Genomic DNA, 22,032 nt, shown 5'->3' with positions numbered 1-22,032 from the left:
CAATTTTCTTTTTGTCTGTGACTCCTGACGCTCCACGTGAAGTTACGAATGCTTTTTTACCTCAACATACGAACATAATTTGTATGTTGAGGTAGTCCTCGACATACGAAAATAATTAGTTCGGAGAGGCTTCTTGCAAGTAGAATCGTTCGTAAATCTTTAATTATTCTACAATCTCCATTTGAGTTCATTTAAATGTCATCACTACTTTCAATACTAAAGTTATATTATTTAAAACTGATTAGAAACATTTACAGGATTTTATTATAAATAAAAATAAAATCCTGTAGTACCGTAATGTAAATAGCATCTCTACCTCTGATGAATGAATTCAACCAATAGTTAACATCAACCAGCAACACATTCAGAGGTCAGCGTTAGCGTCACTTAATGCTTCCGACCAGAAACCTGACCTAAAAACATGGTTCCTACCTATCATTTAACTCCTACAGAGGGACAACCTGTCAACATAAAAACAGGTAAACGGGGAAAAAAATGTGTATACTGGCACATTTTGTTTCGTTCACGATTATACGTCACTTTAAAAAACACATAGAGAAAAATAAATATTACGTTTACATCATTTTACCCAATTTAAAGTAAGTCCATCACAAATACCGACTCTAAAAATCACTAGAAAGTCATTAAAAGCTCATAATATCATATTACAGTACAATAAATAACATGTAAATATATTAAAAAACGTACTTATATTTCCAATATCTACCGCTAAGCGTCACTTGTAAATTAGCGATTCAACAGTACTTTAGCATTAGCATGTAGCTTACCTTTAGAATAGTTGTTGTCTGTCACCACTGCCACTACTTTCACTAAATTTGCTTTATCATCATGATAAACACTAAAGTATCAAAGTTAGGAAGTCAACAAAACAAACAACAAACAAAAAGAGGGAGAGACGACTGTTGGAACTGTCCGAACGCAGCAGTGCTGCCCCCCACGGAGGTTGTGGTAGAAAGTGGAACTGCAGGACAACCGTCTGATGAGGCTTTTGTTTGGATCTCCGATTGTTCCTAAGTTGAGGACTGCCTGTATTAAAGTAATTATCATTAAATGTTTGGCCAGTAAAATTCAAGAAATCTGTTTTTGCCAATTGTAGCCAAGTTGTGTTAAACGTGTTTATTTTGCCATCAAACATCCAAATTAAGAATTTACAAATTTGAAATTATACAAATTCAAATAATTAATTTATGTCTTTTGTTTCTTCATGACGTTCCATGGAGGATTTTTCCATTCAGGGCATGATTTTTCAGCTCCAGGAACATGATGGTTTTCCCTGCAGTTCCTCATCTTCTTCCCGTTTCCACCATCTGTCCATCACAGACTCACCTTTCCAGTGATCATTCTGTCACCCGTCTGGGGTAGTGATTTGCCCGGCCCGGTGGTAACCCGCAGGAGCGTCCTGGTGTCAAACAGCAGGAAGGTTCATCCATCCTGCTCTTTGACCTGCAGACTGTGGCGCCCTGCAGAGGTGAGAGTCGGTACTCATGCTTGAGAGGAGAGGGAGATTCAAAGGTCATATCTGTCCATTAATGTCTCTGTCAGCATCACCTGTGCTTTACTTTGATGGAGCATGTTCAGAACTCTAGGTATTTTTTGTCTAGTCGATATATTTCATGAGTTTATATTACGATTTGTGCATAAAGCCGGATCTGTAGCCATAACATAAAGTATATTTCCCTCTGATTTGTAGAAGAAAAAAAAATTATGGTCATATAAAATGTATTAAAATTGAAACTTTCTCTGTATTGGAAAAGTGAAGACCTTTTCTTTCTTTTTCTTTCACCTGGTGCAGTTTAAAAATGGAACTATATTGGTCAGAATTAAAGGTTTGACTTTGTCTTCTAGTGACTTTCCCAAAAGCTAAGACATGGTTTGCTGTTCCCATGGCAACGAACGACAAAGAGCATCAGTCACATCTCTGCTGCTTTATTATTGCGGTCCATCACTCTGTTCCTGGACGCTGGACTCCTCTGAGTGTTGGTCTATGAGTTCATGTGAAACAGTTGGAAGGTGATGTCGTTTGTAATAACCTGTGGTTAGATGTACACAACACAACACAACAACACAACAAAAACAAAGCAGCTTTGTCATGAAATGATAGAGGACAAAAAGACTATTCTGGATTCTCTGTATCCCAAAATTAATGAATTTTAATATATTGTCATTATTTTGAAATGCTAAATCAATCTCTTGAGAAACAAAGTAATCATAGTTTAAATTTTAATTACTTTGAGACTGCAATTATTTCCTGATTAGTTTTTATTTGCCTGTCTGAGATGTTGAGTCATCTGTTATTTATTTATGCTTTAGAAAATAGTAAATCATGAACTGGCAGATTTGCTAATCCTTGTCTGACAACATTTATTTAAGTCAGGCAGATGACAGATTGCTAAACTTGTGAAGCCTCCAGGCTGCAAGCTAAGCTAACAGTACTGTACGTAGATGACCTCCTCTTTTACTTTCAGCTTTAAAGCTCAAGTGTTTAGCACGTGTGTGTGTGTGTGTGTGTGTGTGCGTGCGTGCGTGCGTGTGTGTGCGTGTGTGTGTGTGTGTGTGTGTGTGTGTGTGTGTGTGTGTGTGTTACACCTAACAAACAGAGGTGTGTTTCCATCCGTGGGCTGTGTGAGCCAACTTAATAATGCCAGCTGGGGATTTCGGCGTTGGGTAATTTGTCTTTTTCCTTTTACCAACGAGACAAAAGGGTGCAAGAGCACCGAGCGCCTGACATCAGAGCGATTACAGATAAAGAGGTGCTAGCTGCGTGAGCCGATAGTGCTAAGAGAGGGAGGAAGAGAGAGGGAGAATGTGTTGCGGTAAGAGGGGTCTATATTGGCCATGTGAATCCGCAGTGAAGCATTCTGGGGCTTCGTGTTTCAGGCCTTATAAGGGTCAGGGCCCTTATGTCTCTGCTCACCCCGGCTATTCTTAGACTGTATGTCCCTCAACCTCAGCAACTCTGCAGGCAAGAGACGCGTCTCCATCTGATATTACATTTAAATACACTTTCACACTTTCTCTGATAGAACTTTTTCCGTTTATCTGTTTTCCTCTCGCCGCTCATCTTGACTCTTCCTGTGCATCTTCTTGTTTATGCTTGCGTGTGTTTGTAGCAGAGGTTCCACCTGACCATCCACCACCGCCGCCACCGCCACTGGGGTGATCGTCCTGAAAGCTGGGAGCAGAAAGGAGAGACTCCAAGTGAAGTGCAGGCGGGACGACAAGGACAGCCATCGAAGGACAGAGGTCGAGGGCACGGAAGAGCAGGAAGAGGAGTCGTAAGCAGGGGGGAGAATTAACGTTCAAGCCAAGATGAGTTCATACACAGTGACTCTGAATGGCCCCGCTCCGTGGGGCTTCAGACTACAGGGGGGAAAGGACTTCAACATGCCCCTCACCATCTCCAGGGTAAGCACCATCACGTCACGCAGGAGCTTCAATTTTATCATCGGTTGTAGTTTGAATTTAAATTTGATTATAAACACCTGACTTTTAAATTACACTTTTTTAAAATCTTCATCATGAAACCACCTCTTTGCTGTTTTTTTTTTTTTGACATATTGCATGTTCAACTTGCATCAGTGCATGTGCGCATTGTACATGTGTGATATGTGTAAGCGCAGGTGTGATATGTGTGTGTGAGCAGCGGTTATGTAATGTTGCTGTACATGATGATGACGGGGGGGGGGGCTCCGATGGAATCTCCAGAGAGTTTTCCAGAATAGAGGGGCAGTGGAAAGACTGGAATAGTTTTCCTGGAGTTTAGGTGCAGCTGCGTTCTTTGGGTTATAGATTTACCTTTCATAATTATCTCGCTGTCAGATTATTCTGCAGGAGTATTGTGAGATTGAAAAGTGAATTTTCTCACAAATTAAGTGTCACTTCAGAGGTTAGGTTGAAATTAATATAAGATGCTGACAAACAAGATGATTCATGAAAATAAAAGTGTTAAATTAATAGTTAATAGTGCATGAAATCATTACGGGTGATTTATGTCCTAAAATAGGAGGAATTATGAAAAAATTTATGAAAATGGAGTGTGGCTCTGGCAGGACGGCTGGTGTATTTACAGAGTTCTCTTTAAATAGCAGCGGAGGAGAGGTGGATGGATGGATGGATGGATGGATGGATGGAGCGAGGGATGGGAATGGAACAGGAAAGACGCTGAAGGGCAGCTTGTGTTACCTTTAGTTAACGTTTTTCTTCGCCTGCAGTCAGTTTCAGTTGGTTTTTCGGAGATGCTATGTGATGATGACGTCATGGTGAGGATGAGGATGGACGGATGGATGGATGGATGGATAGATGGATGGATGGATCACAGCTCCAGACATCCGTCAGCTTATTGTCTGTGGACACCCGTCTCACTCAGGTGGGGGCTCTGGTGTGACATTATACTGTGGATCAGGACCTTTGGTCATGATGAATCCTAACAGATTATCGTGAAACAACTCGGGGATGCGTTTCTGTTTGACGCAACACCTCCAGGGGTTGGGTTTCAGTCAGGGGAGGGGAACCAGGACCGCGGCTTCATTACAGCTTGTTAGAGCCGCCGGCCGTTAAATATGTGACGCACCAAACTGCCTGTTATTGTATATGATCAACACGTCCTCAGATGGCGGTGACGCCTGACCCTGGACTGAGGAGGACCTGATGAGGGTCCCTCCAGGATGCTGTTCAAAGTGTCCTGTAGGGGGCGTGTGCAGTAGTTTTCTTACAGTGGTAATGAAAGTATAATTACAGTATAATGAGAGTTGGGACAATATTCTTGGCAGGAAGTCCAACATATTCTCAGGTTGCTCTCCATCTCCAATCCTGTTTGTGACATGTTGATCCAAGTTGAGGTCCAGATTGAGGTGCTCAGAATTTCATCTGTACTATTTGCTGATGATGTGGCTCTGTTCGCATCAGTCCATGATCTCCAGCACCATGTGGATGGATCGCAGTGACTTGGGTTGGAGTCTCCACAAGTTCACAAGTGATGGGGGAACGGTCCACAAGCTGGATAAAGATCTCAGCGACAAAGACCTGGACTTCCAGTGTGAGCTCAGGGTAGAAGCTGTTCCTCTGGGTCAAAAGGAGTCAGTTGAGAAGGTTCCAGGACACAAACTATGTGGGAGGCGAGCCTGCGGTAGGCCCGGAACTCACTGTGGAGATCACATGTCCCATCTGGTCTGGGATCACCTCAGGATCCCCAGGGATGATCTAGATGTCTTGAATACCCGGCTTAGTGTCGCCCCAACCCTGGAAAAGTGAAAGAAGATGGATGGATGGTGTACCGGCTTTAACATACGACTTATACTGTGAAACAAATCAATCTCATTATTTATTACGTTATTAATTTTACCTCCAGCTGTGAACTTGGTGGCTCCTCATCACTTCCTTCTCTTCTTCCATCATACTTCCAGCGGCAACTTAGACGTGTGTCATACATGGCTGTTTTTAAGTAGGAGATGAAACATTACCTGAATATGTCATCCTTGAAATCCATTTGCAGGCTGGTGATTGGCTCGTCCGACACGCCGACATATCGCTGGAAGATAGCCCCAAAAAACCCAAATGTTGCTCTTTCATTAAAATTCAATTTTCTAGGAATCAAGGCTCCGTATCCATTTCCTGTCTCCCGTGTTTGAAGTGTTTGATGCGTGAGAAAACATGCACGACAGGCGTGTGTGTGTGTCTGTGTGTGTGTGTGTGTGTGTGTATGTATGTGAACACGTGTGTGTGATTGCACACATACGCCACCTAACTGTGGTTTCTGCAAACACGCAGCGAGCCAAGATAACAGTAACCCAAGGAAGAAGAGAAACAGACAGCAGCAGGTTAAACTAGTGCGAAACAACGCAGACTGACTTCTGTGAAGGTAAAAAGACGCTAAAGAAAATATAAAAATAAGAATGGAGGAAGACTTGGGTGAGTGTCAGTAGCAGGTGTGTGGGTGTGTGGATGTTTTTTGGGGGAGGGGGGGAAGGGGTCAATCATAGTGAAACCAGGCAGGCATCACCGGCGAGGCTTATTTTTACCTCTTTAACGAGTTCACTGTAAGCTAAGACCCAGTACTGTACGGGCCAAGCCTCCCGCCTGCAGCCAAAGGTCCGTTCATGTCTGCAGCAGCAAGAAGTTCAAACTAAGAACTGTTCTTTTTGAAATCAAGCATTCATAAGAGAATGGTGCTCTTTATCTACAAACTTATTTTTAGCTTCTTCGATTGAAGGGGTGAACCCTGCAGCTTTATTTTTACTTTTAACCTTTTAGTCTGGCTCTTAATTGAATATTCTTCTTCTTTTTTTCATTAATTACAGATTTATTTATTTTACCTTTTTAAATTGTTTTTAAATTGAATTTTATTTATTTGATTATTTTTACATTTTTAGTCTGGTGTCCTCTAACCATATATTATTTGTTTTATTACTTTTATTGACCGAATTTTATTCTATACAGTCATATTTCATCTCTATATTGATTAAATTCTCTCTGATGTTTCCTAACTTTAAAGTGTAGGATAGAGTTTCCTCTATGTTCTGAACTTCTCAATGTTTTTAAATTAGTGTGTGTGTGCATGTGTGTGTGTGTGTGTGTGTGTGTGTGTGTGTGTGTGTGTGTGTGTGTGTGTGTGTGTGTGTGTGTGTGTGTGTGTGTGTATTGAGAAAGAGGGGGGATTTTTCTTGTATAACCTGTTTTTTGTTTTGTTTTTATGTAAAGCACTTTGGATTACTCATTTTGTTTGAAAAGCACTTTATAAATAAAGTTTGATTGAGTTTGATTGATTGCTGTTTCGGTTCTAGACGGCCTGTATGCAGAGTTTTAACTCAACCCTTCATCTGAGAAGCTGATGAATCATTTTGTTCTATCAGCATCTCCCGACCTTTACGGCTTGATTACAAATAAGCATGTGAAGTGAGGAATCATCTTCCTAATTATTTAACGTCTGCATGTGTCTTTTTTGTAATTACTGTACATCTTTCCGATGGAATCCTCGTCGGCAGTCCCCGCTGTGACCATCTCCGTTGCCTCCCAACATAGATAACTCCAGGCAGCAAGGCGGTGAGCGGCAGCCTGGCGCAAGGCGACGTCATCTCGGCCATCGACGGGGTCAGCACCGAGGGCATGACGCACCTGGAGGCCCAGAACAAGATCAAATCCGCCAGCAGCAAACTGTCCCTCACCATGCTGAAGTAAGCAACCGGGTCCGAAAGCATCGCAAGTAGAACACATCAGATACAACCTGGAGAAAGAACTTTTATTTTTGCACAATTTAGGAGTTTTAAGGGTGTTAAATTAATAAAAAATGGTTGTATTTAGTTGTTTTAATTCAGTTTTTAAATTGCGAACATCTCATGGTTTTAATCTTCAGATCCAGACGTCCTGCACCGGTTCCCACAGCAACTCCAAGGATGGACTCACCCATGCCCGTCATCCCACACCAGAAGGTATCAACACCCCCACAGCAATACGGAACAAACCATGCATGTGTTTGTGTGTGTGTGTGTGTGTGTGCGTGTGCACACACTTGTTTGTATGCATGTCTGTAATATCTGTGGAGTCACGGGCTTCAGGTTGAGTCCTGCTGCCATCTGCTGTTCCTCATTAGATCGAGTCCTCAGGGAGTTTTAAGATGATGACAGAGTTTAGAGGAAAAAAATGAACTACTAAAAAAAAAAAAAGAAAAGGCAAAAGAAAAAACTCTAAATGTTGACATCTGCTCGGTTTTGATGGAGAATGTTTGTCGTGAATAATTTGGAGAGAAGGCCCTTAAAAACCACACCAGGCGGTCCCATCTCCTCCAGATTATCTCAAGAGGAAGAGACTCTGGTGGTGGTGACGGCTCATGATGCTGCTGAGCAGGTGATTGGGAGGTGAACCATCTGCATTACAGTAGCTTGACTGAACATAGGTACAAAAGAGAATCAGAGCTAAAAGCAACAGTGAGACGACTGGCTTACGATGAAGGCATGCCATCGCGCTGTTGGACAGACGAGCCGTCGACGGACAGTTGACGTCTCGATCGTCACCCCGGGCGGTGACAGCAGGGCCAGGCGGACGTGGTCGGTGTGAGAATAAACCATGACCTCAGTGTTCAAACAATAGCCTCCGTCGCCTGGGCTTTCACTGAGCTCCGGTCCGGTGGCGTTTATTTCTGGGGTGTAAAAAACAAACATACCTGGCTGGACTCCAGGTAGAAGAGCTGCTGGGGTTCGTTTGCTGTAAATACAGAAACGCTTTCTGTGAATTGAAAATGAAACCGAGGAGATGAGTTTGCAGGATCTTTTTAAAGAACTCTTCCTGCTGGTTCAGCTCCCTGATTTCCATCTTTGAGGCTTTTTATCCTCAAGATGTCATGAAAGTAAACCCAAAACAGAACTTTTAAAATATGTTTTTTCTGGGGGGAAAAAGGCAGAAAATTGCCTGTGTAGCTTTTCTTGTGTTATCTTTTAATTGGAGGACAGATCATATAAAAAATGATTTATTGTGCTGGATGCTTGAAGGTCCTGAAATTTCCCTCAGATGAACTAAAACTAATATTTTCTGCAGGTTAATTTGTTTTCAAATGTATTTTTTATTCTAGAAAAACGACGATAAATTATTCTGGACTAAATTATCACCGCTTGATAAATACGATGGAAGCTAATTGTTCAAACATAAAGTGTGTTTCATAAATTCTCAGAGACACAAATTATATTAATGATTTATGTTGTCCAAACAAACCTCTATGACAGAATAAAAATAATTATTCAGCTATTTTTGCTTCATAAATAGTTTTTAAATCTGTTCCTTCATTATTGAATTATGCAAAAAAAAACCCAAATTTATTAAAATATTTTTGACAGCTTGGCTGGAACAGTTTGGATTCAAAAAATAAATATATGAAAATAGATCAAAACATCGGGAAAATAATTGTTTTCACATTTTATGAGGACTGGGAGAGCAGCTATAAAAAATGTAACTGCAAATTAGGACTTTTATGTTAATGGATTTTATTTTTTGGGAACAGATTCAATTTAAAAACTTGCTTCTCTTTTTTAAAAACAGGCTTTTAGTGAACTGCGATGGATCTGCTCAGAACTATTTCCATACATGTATAAATATACATTCAGAGTTATACAGTTATAGGTCAAGAACTAAGTTTGTGAAAGTAAAAATAAACTAGAACAGTGGTGGGGTGGTGACACTCGTCAGGTGGATTCAGCCAGCATTTACTAAAGACTAAATCAAATTACCTGCTTTATATCTGAGGTCAAACCAGGCGACTGTTTTTAACGACGCAAATTCGAGGCCTCCCTTCAAGTGAGTCTCCTGGGATGGGGGTGAAGTTGGGGGTGAAGTCTCTGTCATGGAATATTTGAAGATGTAAATTAAGGTCACAATCTGCTTGTCCCGACGAATCACATCCACGTCTCCGTCCTCGCTAATGCGTTTCCCCTCTGGGGGCCGAGCTGCAGCCGCCAACGGCAGGTCAGGTGTCAGGAAACGTGCTCCGGGCGGATGGCAGGACGATGATGGCAGAATCATACCAGCCACCCTCATGTAGACACACACACACACACACACACACACACACACACACACACACATACACACACACACACACACACACGAGAGAGAGAGATAGAGCAGCTGCTGGACACAGTCATGGAATATTCCGCTCTGGTTAAGTACCATCATCCTGATTCTCCTGAAGCCCCCCCATTCCGTGCCAGAGTTAAAAATAAATCAATAAAGTGTAATAAAACAAATATAAAGTAAAAAATTTACTCAATTTACAGTTTTGAAAATAGAGATCTGCAAAAGCAGATTAACCCGGTATTGACGAGGAAAGAAGCCCCATTGTAGCCTCCATGCTAAACGCGTTAGCACAAAGCCGATCTGAAGGAGGTGCTTGACCTCCAGCAGGTTTTCCTGCAGAACGTTTATTGTCTAATGTCAACGAAATAACATTAACTTGCTGCTTTGAATCAAACGATAAGCAATTCTTTTTAATTTTACTGCGTGCGTATTGAAAAGAACTACAGATAAAGACTCATAGTTTCACCTTGCGTTCAAAGAACGGCAGTACTTACTGATGAAATGTCGACTTAAAAGTTCTCAGAAAAGAAATGTGTGTGAAGGATGAATAACATTAAATGAGGACGGCATTCAGTTTAGCACAGAACACATCATTTAAATGAGTGTAATTGTCTTTCAATTTTGTTTAAGGATCATTTCCTGAGGAATAAATGCTAAAAAGATCTTTTCAAATATTTGAAATCGAGTTTCATGGAAATCAGGAAGTCTTGCATAAATTTGCCAGCAAACAAACAGATTCATGTGAAAAACAGAAACGTCCTCTGATGCTTCAAAAGTGCGGTTTCAGAAACGGATATTTTTGAAAGTAAACAACCCCAGAAATAAACAGCAGCTTTAACTCTTTAACTTCCTGCTGCGGCTCGTCGGCGTAGGAAAAAGGCTTCCATCCTGACATAATTGGGGTCAGGTGTCGTGTTTGTGTAGGTGTGTGTGTGTGTGTGTGTGTGTGTGTGTGTGTGTGTGTATTTGGGTCTGTTCTGTGCTAAATGCGTCTCCGTCCCGTGTCATGTGACGGACACACTCCTGCTCTTGTCAGTCACTCCTGGTGATGCAGGGGAAGCTGGGAAATATCCCAGTGATGACAAACAGCTGCTATTCTAACCTGTTCACGAGATTCCAGCGCAGGATAGTTTCCTACCAGCACATTTAATGTATTGTTATCCCCTCACCCCCCTCCTCTCTCTCTCTCTGTTTCAGGTTATCGCAAACACAGCTGCGAAGTCAGTACCATCACACCTTTAATGTGCATGACGTTTTTTAAAACTTGACCTTTGTGGAGTGAACCTGTGCATTCACCTTTTAGAGGCTTTTCAATGCATCTTTATGCTTAACATTAGTGTGTGCCAGTAAGACATGTTCTCCTGTTTGTGTATGTGTGTGTGTGTGTGTGTGTGGCTTTTAGGCGTGTGTGTATTGTTATTATTAATGCCAAGCAGAGAACAGGGATGGCAAACTCATTTCCACTGATGGCCACATCAGCATAACGGCTGTCGCCAAAGGGCCTGATGTAACTTACAAATGTTACTAAATGTAACTCAGTCTAATGTAAATAAATGTAACTCCTCAATGTTAAATAACTCTAAATTCATTACATATTCAAATTACAAACATTGCAGTTTGCTTATTTCTCTGTTATAACATAAATCTTTTTTTAAGTCCTTTTAATTTTTTGTCAATGTTAAAATGGGCTTGGTTACTGCATGCTGGGAAATGTAGTTTTTGATCAAAGCACACTTTTGACCTATTTATTCTCTCACGGGCCACATAAAATGATGTGGCGGGCCACATTTGGCCCCCAGGCCTTGGGTTTGACACATGTGCATTACAGTGTAGTGATGATGTCATGGGGTCCAAACCCTAACGCCATTCGCGCAGCTTCATTGGAGGTACTGTAAAATAGTCAGCGATAGCGCACCATCTAGTGGCCTGTAGCGGTAGCGCAACCACTAAATCTACAAAGTCGGAATGCAGATTTTTAAATGTTTAAATGTGTAATATCCAAAACTATTAAATCCACATTTCCAGCTGATATTGACCCTCCCCAAAGTGAGCTTTGTTGAACTGGTGAGCGTTTTGGACCTGGTGGTTCTGTGTGTCATGAACTAAACCCGGTCTGTTCATTTTAAAGTGACCCGGTTTCCTCAGCGACCCCCTGCTGACATATCTTTCCTCTCCAATTCCCCTCTCCTCCCCCACATCTCCATCCAAAACCTCTTCGACACCTGACCCCAACAGCGTGGAGTACACCCCCAGCTTCAACCCCATCGCTCTGAAAGACTCCGCCCTGTCCACCCACAAGCCCATCGAGGTCAAAGGTCCGGGGGGAAAGGCCACCATTGTTCACGCCCAGTACAACACGCCAATCAGCATGTACTCACAGGACGCCATCATGGATGCCATCGCCGGCCAGTCGCAGGCTAAGGGACACGACAGGTGAGGTCACGCAGCCCAGCAAAGCTCCGCCCAAACACATCACATAAATCTAATTGGCTGATTAGCCCATGAATTACCCAGAATGCTTCAGGATTTAATCACAAATAATCCAGTTAGAGGAAATTCCTCCATTCGAAACACGCCCACCTGACCGTACGCCCGGGCTTCTCCGTGTCGTCTTTGTCCTTCGATGTACTGCTCCTTGCCTTTCACCCAATTTCCTCTCCTCATTCCATCAAACCACCAACCACACCCGTGCTGTCCTCCACCCATCATCCTTCCCCGTCCCTCCTCCCCCCGGGTGTGACCTCAGTGAGGAGGCGGGCTCCCCCTTGGCGTAAGTACAGCAGCGCTCCTCTTCTAACCCTCGTCTCATGATTTCGTAACAGCTTGTGCATCGCTGAACGCCATCGTCTCTCTGATCATGTGATTTGAAGTCTTTTATTTGTGGTGTTGATGATTTTTTTAAGGTGTTATGTCTCCACAAACCAGTATATAATGGAAAAAAAACTCACTAACCACGAGTCCGCCATGGACTCGGTTACGTTTGTGGAAGTACTTAAAGTACTTTGGCCAAAGTGTGGGAGTGTTTCCTCTTCTAGAATTCCCTACAGGCCTCCTCATACCTGAATCTAACGTCCCACATGGGTGAGCTGACCGAGGTGGACCCAGAGAAGTTTCTGCAGCCATTTCCTAAAGTTATATCACTCCTGAATCCACAAATGAAGTTTAACATGCGATTGGTATCCCAGGACATTCAACCGATAACAGATCCACTGGTCAGGTCACTCAGAGGGGACGTTAGCGTCGGGTCTGAACAGATGGGGAAAACTGGTGACACGTCACGGCATGGGAATGTTCTGATCATCCTCTCAAGGGCTCACAAACAACTGTCCCGTCAGGATTGTCTCACCGTTCTAATACTGGTAGTCCTCAACATACATAATGGGTTCTGAGAGATTGTTCATAAGTTGAATTGTTCGTAAGTTGTTATTTACTAAAAGTTCAATCTGCAATAGCCATTTGAGGTCATTTAAATGTCATTATTACTCTAAATAATAAAGTACTATTCCCCAAGACTGACCAGAAACACAAATAGGATGCAAAAACAGTGCATAATAAATAAAATCCTGTAGTAACGTAATGTAACGTTAACATCTGTACCTCAATTAATTTTTTCCTGGGGGGTGTTGAGGCTAAGCCTAGCTTTAATCCACTGGGGTGTTCCACCACACTAATGTGAATGACCCACTGATAGCGGATTTGCACGACAATATTCAGATATGGCGTTTGTTTGTATCTCCGAGTGTTCATAAGTCGAATGTTTGTATGTTGAGGACTACAAGTATTCATTTAGAGGTTAAATATTTAGAATGTGTAAGGTAGCATTTAAATTTAAGAACAATAGTGACATAAATCCACCTCAATAAAGAGATTTTACTTCTTACAGATTCTCCAAAACCAAATCAAATAGTCTGCAGATGTTCCTAACTGTACTTTATTACAGTACTTTAGTCAAAGTACTCTGATTACATCTGGATGAGTACGTTCTATGCAGACCCCTGACTGAACCCTCTGCCCTGCAGCGGAGCTCTGCCTGTCAAGGACCCCGTGGTGGACTGTGCATCTCCGGTTTACCAGGCAGTGATCAGGCCAGGAGAACCCAACCAGAACATGTCTGACTGGGCTCGCCGCGCCGCCAACCTGCAGTCCAAGAGCTTCAGGATCCTGGCCCACATCACCGGCACCGAATACAGTCAGTATTTCCTTCTCTTCAAGACCCCGTCTCTCCTCATCACCTCATTAGCAAGTCTTTAACGAACCTTCTTGTTCAATTCTAACCATGCAGTGCAAGATCCAGATGAGGAGGCCCTGCAAAAGTCGAGGTAAGACTGGGGGAACATTTGCTGTGTGTCTGTATGTTGGTCCCTAAGACCCGGTTAGCTTAGCATGAAGCCAGGAAATGAGGAAAAACCATTTCCTTGGGTTTGTCCAACATCAAAAAGTTCCTCAATGATCTTATTGTTCCTGATGTATTTCATTTGAAGCGTATAAACAACGCGGCAGTGGAGCCAAGAACCTTTCAGCATGACTAAAAACACCAGCTGGTCGTATTTGCAGTTTGGTTTTTGTATAAATGAGTCAAACCACAAGCATTAGCACAAACACACTTGATCCATCTGTTCAAGTCTTCCTGCAAAGCTAAGCTAATTGCTTCACATGGAACTGATCTCTAAAGTTCTCGGCCTTCTCCCCCAACTCCCCCTCCTTCAGAGAGAAGTTCGAGTCAGAGGTGAGGGGGCCTCGCTTTGCCAAGCTGAAGAACTGGCACCATGGGCTGTCTGCACAGATCCTCAACGTCCAGGAATAAAGAGGAGCAGCGGAGAGGAAGGACATGTAGAGGAGGACATGGACAAAAACACAGGAGTAAACAGAAAGAGGGGGTCAATTATGAAGGAAGAAGGAGCAGGAGGAGGAGGTAACTCCTCAGGAATGTGAGATGGTGTTGTAGCCTAGATCACTAGAATGTGAGATTACCTGTTAGCGTGAGAATGCTATGTGTTCATTAGCTTGATATTAACTGTCTGACGTACCCGCCTGCTGCTGAGACCTGATCCTGCATTTAGGGGTTTTTTTTCTTTCTTTCTTTCCTTGCGTCCCGTTTGGGTTCCGTCTCTCTTAAACTGAAGGGAAATTGTACAAAAAATATTAAATATTCAAGTGAAAATGCAGAACTGATGTTTCTTTTAGTACACAAACGCAAGCATTAAGAGTTTAACACTACAGCATGCTTGTGAGAAGCCACACACGGACAAGCGTGCACAGAGATTCACTGCACAAGTACACTATGTAAAAAATATGCACTCAAAATGTACTGATATCAATGTGAATAAATATTTTATTAAAACCATACGGCTGAGTGGAGTGTTGTAAACTCAAATGAACGCATCTTCATATTTACAGGTTTGGTGAGATTTATACTCTTATGGCTGAATCTATGGGACTACTGCCTCCAGAGGTGTGAGGTGGTACTACAAGAGAGGATGACCACCCCTGGCTAGCCGATTAGCTCCACAACCTGGCGAAAAAAATGTTTATTTTTCAAAACAAGGTAATTCTAATAATAAAATAATTCCAAAATGATTTGGATGAAATGCTGAGCAGGGGTTAGAGGGGCTGCACCAACCAGGAGGGGGCGCCAGCCTTCTTTTGGGGCGGAGCTCCACCGCAGATTTGCATAAAAAAAGGAAGGTGTACCACAGGGAGATTGGAAATGTGACCATAAATTGCATTAAGAAGGTCTAACTGAGCTTCCTTGGCAGACGTTTGCAGTCTCAGGCTGGTGTCTGGTTTGTGATTCAACGTTTATGACTATTTTATTGATGCTAGTTTGCTGACCTCAAGGCCCATGATGTGGAAAATTACCCATGATGCTGAGCTGAGCACGGTTAAACTCGGATTAACTACAAACAGCCCTTTGCCAATATGAAATATTGATTAGTGCAGCCTGGAGCCACAGAATGGCGATTCAAGTCTGATGCCTGTTCACTTCCTGGATATTTTGATTCTCATAGATTTAAATTCAGATTTAAACACAAAAATCTTTTACTCTGAAAGGAGTAAAGTTTTACACTCCTGACCCCAAAATACCCTTAGGATGATTTTAAACCTGTCATTCGTAGCTAGATTGCTGCGTCATGATGTCATGAGTGTGTTTCCGCCACTAGAGGGCGCAGAGATTCTTCAAGATGTCCTCGTTTTAATCTCAGCTCAAACAAGCAGGCGTTCCAAAGATATCCCTTCACTCCTCCGCCTGTTCTTTTGTCACGTTTATGAAGCAAATATCTGAAACACACATGCAGCATCTTATTTTCTCCACCGGCCTCATTTTAAGCTCAATAAACTTTTAAAAAAATAAATAACAGAAACTGGAGCTGGAGCTATAATAAAACCATCCTCACAGCTGCTGCTGAGTTGGCATGGCTAGGAGGAATAGGAAAATGGGAGGGAGGGCAGTGTGGTATGACTCATTCAGGTTCTGATGACATAGCATTTTTTTTAAGCGAGTCTTTACACAACCATGATGTGCAGAAATCTCCGCCTGCTTCTGAACGTGTCCCTCTGTGGGACGTGAGACTTAGAGGTTGACGATGCTGAGAACGCCGCCGCAGCGACGGCTCGTCCCGTTATGTAACGCCACTCACAGGGCTCAGCATCCTAAAGGTGCGTCCATAGCAACATGCCAATCAAAACACACCGACAGCCAGCCGGAGAGGAGAGGGATGGATGCTGATGGGGTGGAGGGGTGGATTAGGCGCGGCAATGACTTGAAAATGCTGCAGCATCCAGTCATCTCTCCTCCTCCTCCTCCTCTTCCTCCTCCTCCTCCTCCTCTTCTCTCCATCTCGTGCGTACCGGCCGTTTCCTCCCCCCTTCCTCTCAGTCTGCGCGCTGAAGCCCTGCTGTGTGGTCCTCTCAGTCCTCTGTCGAAGCACCGAAGGGAGGAGGAGCCATAACACACACACACACACACACACACACACACACTCACACACACTCACACATCGCACAGCATCTCTTCTGCACGCACCAGCCAGCAAAGCCAGCCAGCCAGGCCCGTTTGGAGCCGTCTCGTCGCCCGACATGGATGTACTGATGAAGGGGTTCTCCATGGCCAAGGAGGGGGTGGTGGCCGCCGCCGAGAAGACCAAAGCCGGGATGGAGGAGGCGGCCGCCAAAACCAAGGAGGGGGTGATGTATGTAGGTAGGTAACGCATTTCATCTGCTTCAGAAGAAGAAGAGAAAAAAAAGGTACATTCTAGGGAGATGTTCTCATTCCTGGGGGGTGGGGGAGGGAGGAGGTTGCGTCATGTGTACGTTTGAGGTGGGGTCCCGAGGGCGTCCGTGTGCAGGACACGACAGCAGAGGGAGGGATGAATGGGATTAAATTAGCACAAGCGGGATGCTGCTGCAGGACTGGTGCAGGGTAGAACGTGTGTGTGGGGGGGGGGCGCAGAGAGGGAGGTGGGAAAAGTTGGAGATGGGTGGTGGGACAGTGCTAGAGGAGGAAGAGGAAGGTGGGATCATTATGAGCAGAGCTGACCTACATCGGACAGGCCGCCATGTTTGAAGCACCCCCCTCCCCCAGATTGTTTAAGGGAAATTAAAGGTGGGGGGGTAAAAAGATGGTAAGAAAAGGGAAAGGTCTGGTTTTTATGATGCTCCTTCATCACCCTGCTGCTTCCTCAGCAGAGCTCCGTGCAATGCGTCACTCCTCAAGGTTACGGCGAGTGTGAGCAGGCCACACGGGGGGGGGGCGGGGTGTGAAGGGAGGGGGGGGTAAGTCTTTATCGTCGTTCCTTTGCCACTGACCGTCACGCAGCGGCTAGAGAATCTTTATGATGATGATGATGATGATGATGGTCATCAGCTGAAGGAGCGTGGAAGGGGGGGGGGGTAGATGGGGCAGGGATCATTTGGGCACTGCAGCAATTTGCTCTTACATTAAACCCCACCGACGCCGTGTGTGTGTGTGTGTGTGTGTGTGTGTGTGTGTGTGTGTGTGTGTGTGTGTGTGTGTGTGTGTGTGTGTGTGAGAGAGACGTTGCAGCAGGATTTGCCTGCCGGCGTCTGCTGCTGTGATGATGAACCACTACCCCCCCCCCCCCCAGCACCCCCCCCCAGCTCATAAAACAACCTCTCCACTAACACCACCCAAAGGTGGAGGGATATGGGGGGGGGCTACTTTCTGGACTCCTGAATGAACATAGAGGGACAGAAAGGAAGAGTTGATGTGTGGTGATGGAGATGGGGGGGTGAGACTCAGAGAGGGGGGAGTACGGGGGGGGGGGTCATCTGAGAGAGAAAAGGAGACAGAAATAAACGTGCAGATGGAAGGAGGAGGGACAGCAGAAGGCGGTCCCTGGTGTAAGACAAGAGTCCTGAGTTAGATATAAAACAATCAGTTCCTTTATGTTTAAATTAAGTGAAACAGAATTTTAAATTTTATATTAATCTAACGTGACTTTTAGAAGAGTTAAATCAGCATTTTATCGGCTTTAAAGGAATTGTGTCTTCAAAATTAAACCTCAAAAAAAAAAAAAATTTCATTCATTACTGCTAAAAAATACAGGAGGAAAAGAATCGAGGTGGAATTTAGTAACATGTAATTTATTAATTTATTAATATGTTAATTTATTAATATGTTAATTTATTAAAATGCATCTTAGCAGTGAATTCTTTCTTTCTTTAAATACGACACCTGGAAGCTTTCACCTCATCACCGCTGAGGGTCAAACCCTCCTGTGGAAACTCGTTTATGATCTGATCAACACAACCTTCATTCACTGTTTTCCATCCGGATTACCAGAATTGAACCCCCCCCCCACACACACACACACACAAACACACACACACACACACATCTGGATCAATACATTACACTTTAAATGAAATCAATAGTTCCATTGGTGACACTGGAGGGGGTTAGGGTTAGGATTTGGGTGGTGTTACCAGTGGTGGGGGGGGGTGTTACCGGGGAGGGAAAGGGAGGTGCTTTGTCATTGCAGTGGGTGTGAGAGCGTCTGGCTGCTCTGCAGCGCCGCTCGGGACTCACGTGGCTCAGGAAGCACAGGGAGCGTGCAGAGAGATGGAGAGATAGAGATGGAGGGATAGAGATGGAGGGATAGAGATGGAGGGATAGAGATGGAGGGATAGAGATGGAGGGATAGAGATGGAGGGATAGAGATGGAGGGATAGAGATGGAGGGATGGAGGGATGGAGGGATGGAGGGATGCAGGAGGACGACAGGAAGATGGCAGCATCTGCGTTCGTGTGAGAAAACATGAAGCGAGCAGTCGGTGTGTCTAACCTCGTGATTCTTTCTTGGTTCCTGCCTCTCATCTCCTGGAGCAAATTCACCCCCCCCTGCATCCCCCCCCCCCTTTACTCTGGTAGATTATATAACTACAATATAATCTGCTCTGCTTGGGATCATACAGTAATGAGCACAGTGCTGGGGGGTGGGAGGGGTAAATGCATCCGGGTTTGTAGAGCTCACAGAGGTGACAGAGGGAAAAAATCACTTGAAGATGGAAACATGTGGGGGGGGGGGCATCAGTTATGATTTACATTTAAAGAAACACACATCCATCACTGCATCTGACCACGTTATAAAACACATTGATTTATTACAGTGACGTAATATTTATTTTATATTTATACGTAATGAAACTCGTTTATTACCCCAACCAAGACAACCATGTCTTCACAGTCAGTCAGTTATTATTATTATTATCATCATCATTTTTATTCATTATTATTTTGTTATTATTATCATTGTTATATTATTATTATCATTGTTATATTATTATTATTATTATATTTTCTCTCAATGATTCCAGTATTTGAAATTTGTGGTGTAAGGACTACATTTTCATTTAAAGAAGAACCAGAATTTTCACATTACTTTGACTAGAGGAAAAAGATACTCAAAAAATGAAAAAGCAAAAAATTAAGAACATTTTCAGCCAAAAAAATAATCAAAATATGCAAAAATACTATTCACCAGACATTGATTAAAAAATGAAAACTGTTCTATGTGTGATTCTTTTCTATCAGTGCAGTTATGATCTGATTTTCTTTGATCCTCAGGCAATAAGACGAAGGAGGGTGTTGTGTCTTCAGTAAACACAGGTAAGAAAACCTCTCAATCTCTTGCAGAATTTCTTTTTCACTTCCATTTGTGTTCTCCTGACATTTGCCTGACATTAGAACGTTTTTACAAAGATGAACACCGTCCTATATACCAGTGTTAGGAAGAACCAGTTTTACTTGTTTTTACTCAAACCACCACAAGGGGGCGTGCACATCAAGCTCTGCCCAGTATTACTGAGCAAAACCCTCTGGATGACGTCGTCCTGCGGGATCTGCTGAGGCTGTGGGGTTTTGCATGTGGTAACCCCCCCCCCCCCCCCCCCGTGTCTCAGTGGCCAACAGGACCGTGGATCAGGCCAACATCGTCGGGGAGACAGTGGTTACTGGGGCCAACGAAGTGTCACAGGCAACCGTGGAGGGGGTAGAGAACATCGCCGCGTCGACCGGGATGGTCAGCCAGGTGGGTTCAGGTTAACGGTTGGTGAACTGATAGAAATTATCATCTATAAACCAAGACAGACCTTTAATAGCTGTCCAACGCGTTCGCCTGTCCTAAATCCTCCCCGTCGGGCGTTAGATCGCTGCATCCAACGCTGCACGTCATTCTGAAAGCGTGTGTGTGTCTTCTTTTGTTGTGATCCTGTGGCAGCGCCGGTGTTGTGTGTCTCTGTGCTCACCTGTGGTTGTTTGTGTCGTCTGTGTCTCACCTGTGTTTTAGGAGGAGCCTGTATACGAGGTGCCTGCTGGACTGAGCAGTGTGGGGTCATAGGTCATGCTGGGGTTGGGCTGGGGGGGGACAAGTAAAGGGGTTACTTTGCATGTTATCTGCACCCAATTTAACTGCTTTTGCAAACTAATTCATCACATCTGCAAAAAAAGAAAAAAAAAATTCTGTATTCTGTAATTCTGTACAATAATGAGCAAAAAACAGTTTTTTTAATATTATATTTTTTATTTAAAATATAACAATTATATTTTTTATAAAATATAATAAACTGACAATAAAGTTTGTATCAACTTTATCAGTAGTGTTCTCGTAACGTCACACCAACGTTTGTTTCTTGTTGGTTCTGCTAGCTTGGGGAGTTTCAGTTTAGCGGTAATGTATTCTGTGTTAGCGGCCGGAGCGGCCCCTTTAAGAAGGTAGTCATGTGACCGAGGCAAGCATCTCCACAAGCGTCATAGAGTGAGTCATAGACGGATGTGGAGGAGAGAATTTAAAACAAAATATCGTTCAGAATCAAATCAGAAAGAAAACAGAAATAATGGAAGTTCTGGACTCTTTCTGTGTGACCCGGTTCTGATCGACTCATGGATCGTTGGGGGTCCACAACCCGGAGGTTGGGGTACTAAATGTCCCCTCTTCTAACCACGCAGCCCCTCCATGCAGCATCAGATTACACCCGAGCTCTCAGCCCCGTCTCCAGCATGTCAGATAAACGGATCAATATATTCATGCTATGCACCAAAATAGCCTCATGTGCTAAGGGGGGGGGGTAGATGGGTGGGGGGGTCATGGCCTGTGCTCCTCCCTGCTACAGAGATCTCGCCCCACTAACACGTGTAGAGCATGACGACAAGACATGAAGCATTAGCATGATCTCTGAGGAGAAGCTGGATGGTTCAGTCCCTCCCCCCGACCTTCATCTCCTCCTCATCCTCATCCTAAAAACCTCCTCCTTTTCTTCATGTATAATTTCATGTTTTTCCTCCCCCCCCAGGGAGAATATGGAGGAGTGGAGCAGGGCGGGGAAGGTGGAGAGGTAAGAAGCCACAATTCAGAATCATGACTTACTATCAGTGGGTAACCTGAGGGGAGGAATAGGCTCCGCCCACTCCATTCTGATAGGCGTGGTCATTGGATGCTTTAGGTTTCATTCTATTCTGCACATGCAGAATTTTCTTCTTCTGCATTGGCGCCTGACATGTTTCTGTCCTCCCTACAGGGGTACTAGTCATCTCCGGGATCGACCCCCCCCACCCACGCTCCCTGGCGGCCCCCCGGCTCCCCTCGCCTCGCTGTAGACTCCAGATGTTCCACGTATTTTTTTGTGACTTTACAGAACCAAAACCAACAAAAACAGACTCTTCTGTATGCTGCACCTCAGCCCCCGCCATCCCAACCCCCCGGCCCCCCCACCAATCCGCCTGGTCGCTCTGTGACGCCCCCCCCCCCCTCCGTGGGCACCTGTCCTCACCTTTTCTCCTCACTTTTTGCAACCCGTAGCTTTTCCTCCACTGCCCCCCCCCCCACTTTACCTCACCTGCGTGTTCGTGACGTCATAATATGAATCCTGGTGTTGTTAACCCCCCCCTCGCCCGCGCGCCTTCAACGCCACACACACACGAACTCACATGCACTCA

General features: G+C 44.0%; 2 protein-coding genes across 5 annotated transcripts; both read left to right on the top strand.

Annotated features, from left to right (window-relative positions):
* The first annotated feature begins 2,859 nt into the window (after window positions 1-2,859).
* Window positions 2,860-14,925, top strand: ldb3b (LIM domain binding 3b). Of its 4 annotated transcripts, none has more exons than XM_068305759.1 (10): window positions 2,860-2,983; window positions 3,135-3,426; window positions 7,039-7,190; window positions 7,370-7,445; window positions 10,777-10,799; window positions 11,815-12,012; window positions 12,326-12,349; window positions 13,599-13,768; window positions 13,862-13,898; window positions 14,287-14,925. In XM_068305759.1, the coding sequence occupies exons 2-10, from the start codon at window positions 3,331-3,333 to the stop codon at window positions 14,381-14,383; spliced, it is 873 nt and encodes a 290-aa protein (XP_068161860.1). In that variant the 5' UTR covers window positions 2,860-2,983; window positions 3,135-3,330; the 3' UTR covers window positions 14,384-14,925. The 4 variants fall into 4 exon arrangements, with proteins under 4 accessions (XP_068161860.1, XP_068161859.1, XP_068161858.1 ...); XM_068305758.1 differs by having other exon boundaries at window positions 2,898-2,983; window positions 3,132-3,426; XM_068305757.1 differs by lacking the exon at window positions 2,860-2,983 and having other exon boundaries at window positions 2,990-3,426.
* Window positions 14,926-16,297: 1,372 nt separating this feature from the next.
* On the top strand, window positions 16,298-21,792 carry sncgb (synuclein, gamma b (breast cancer-specific protein 1)). Its single transcript, XM_068305584.1, has 5 exons — window positions 16,298-16,777; window positions 19,666-19,707; window positions 20,001-20,128; window positions 21,390-21,431; window positions 21,615-21,792. Exons 1-5 carry the CDS (start codon window positions 16,657-16,659, stop codon window positions 21,621-21,623), a joined length of 342 nt encoding a protein of 113 aa, XP_068161685.1. The 5' UTR covers window positions 16,298-16,656; the 3' UTR covers window positions 21,624-21,792.
* Window positions 21,793-22,032: the final 240 nt, after the last annotated feature.

The sequence above is a fragment of the Antennarius striatus genome, chromosome 21 (assembly GCF_040054535.1).
Source record: "Antennarius striatus isolate MH-2024 chromosome 21, ASM4005453v1, whole genome shotgun sequence".
NCBI classification, from domain to species: domain Eukaryota; kingdom Metazoa; phylum Chordata; class Actinopteri; order Lophiiformes; family Antennariidae; genus Antennarius; species Antennarius striatus.
Note: the sequence above shows the minus strand (reverse complement) of the source record. Positions and strands in the feature narration are given on the sequence as shown.

Excerpts from the sequence above, each read along its gene's own strand:
- ldb3b (XM_068305759.1), top strand. The coding sequence starts at position 3,331 with ATGAGTTCATACACAGTGACTCTGAATGGCCCCGCTCCGTGGGGCTTC. Across the intron at positions 3,427-7,038 it reads TGCCCCTCACCATCTCCAGG|ATAACTCCAGGCAGCAAGGC; the intron begins GTAAGCACCATC and ends CTCCCAACATAG. Across the intron at positions 12,350-13,598 it reads GAGGCGGGCTCCCCCTTGGC|CGGAGCTCTGCCTGTCAAGG; the intron begins GTAAGTACAGCA and ends TCTGCCCTGCAG.
- sncgb (XM_068305584.1), top strand. The coding sequence starts at position 16,657 with ATGGATGTACTGATGAAGGGGTTCTCCATGGCCAAGGAGGGGGTGGTG. Across the intron at positions 16,778-19,665 it reads GGAGGGGGTGATGTATGTAG|GCAATAAGACGAAGGAGGGT; the intron begins GTAGGTAACGCA and ends TTTGATCCTCAG. Across the intron at positions 19,708-20,000 it reads TGTGTCTTCAGTAAACACAG|TGGCCAACAGGACCGTGGAT; the intron begins GTAAGAAAACCT and ends CCCGTGTCTCAG.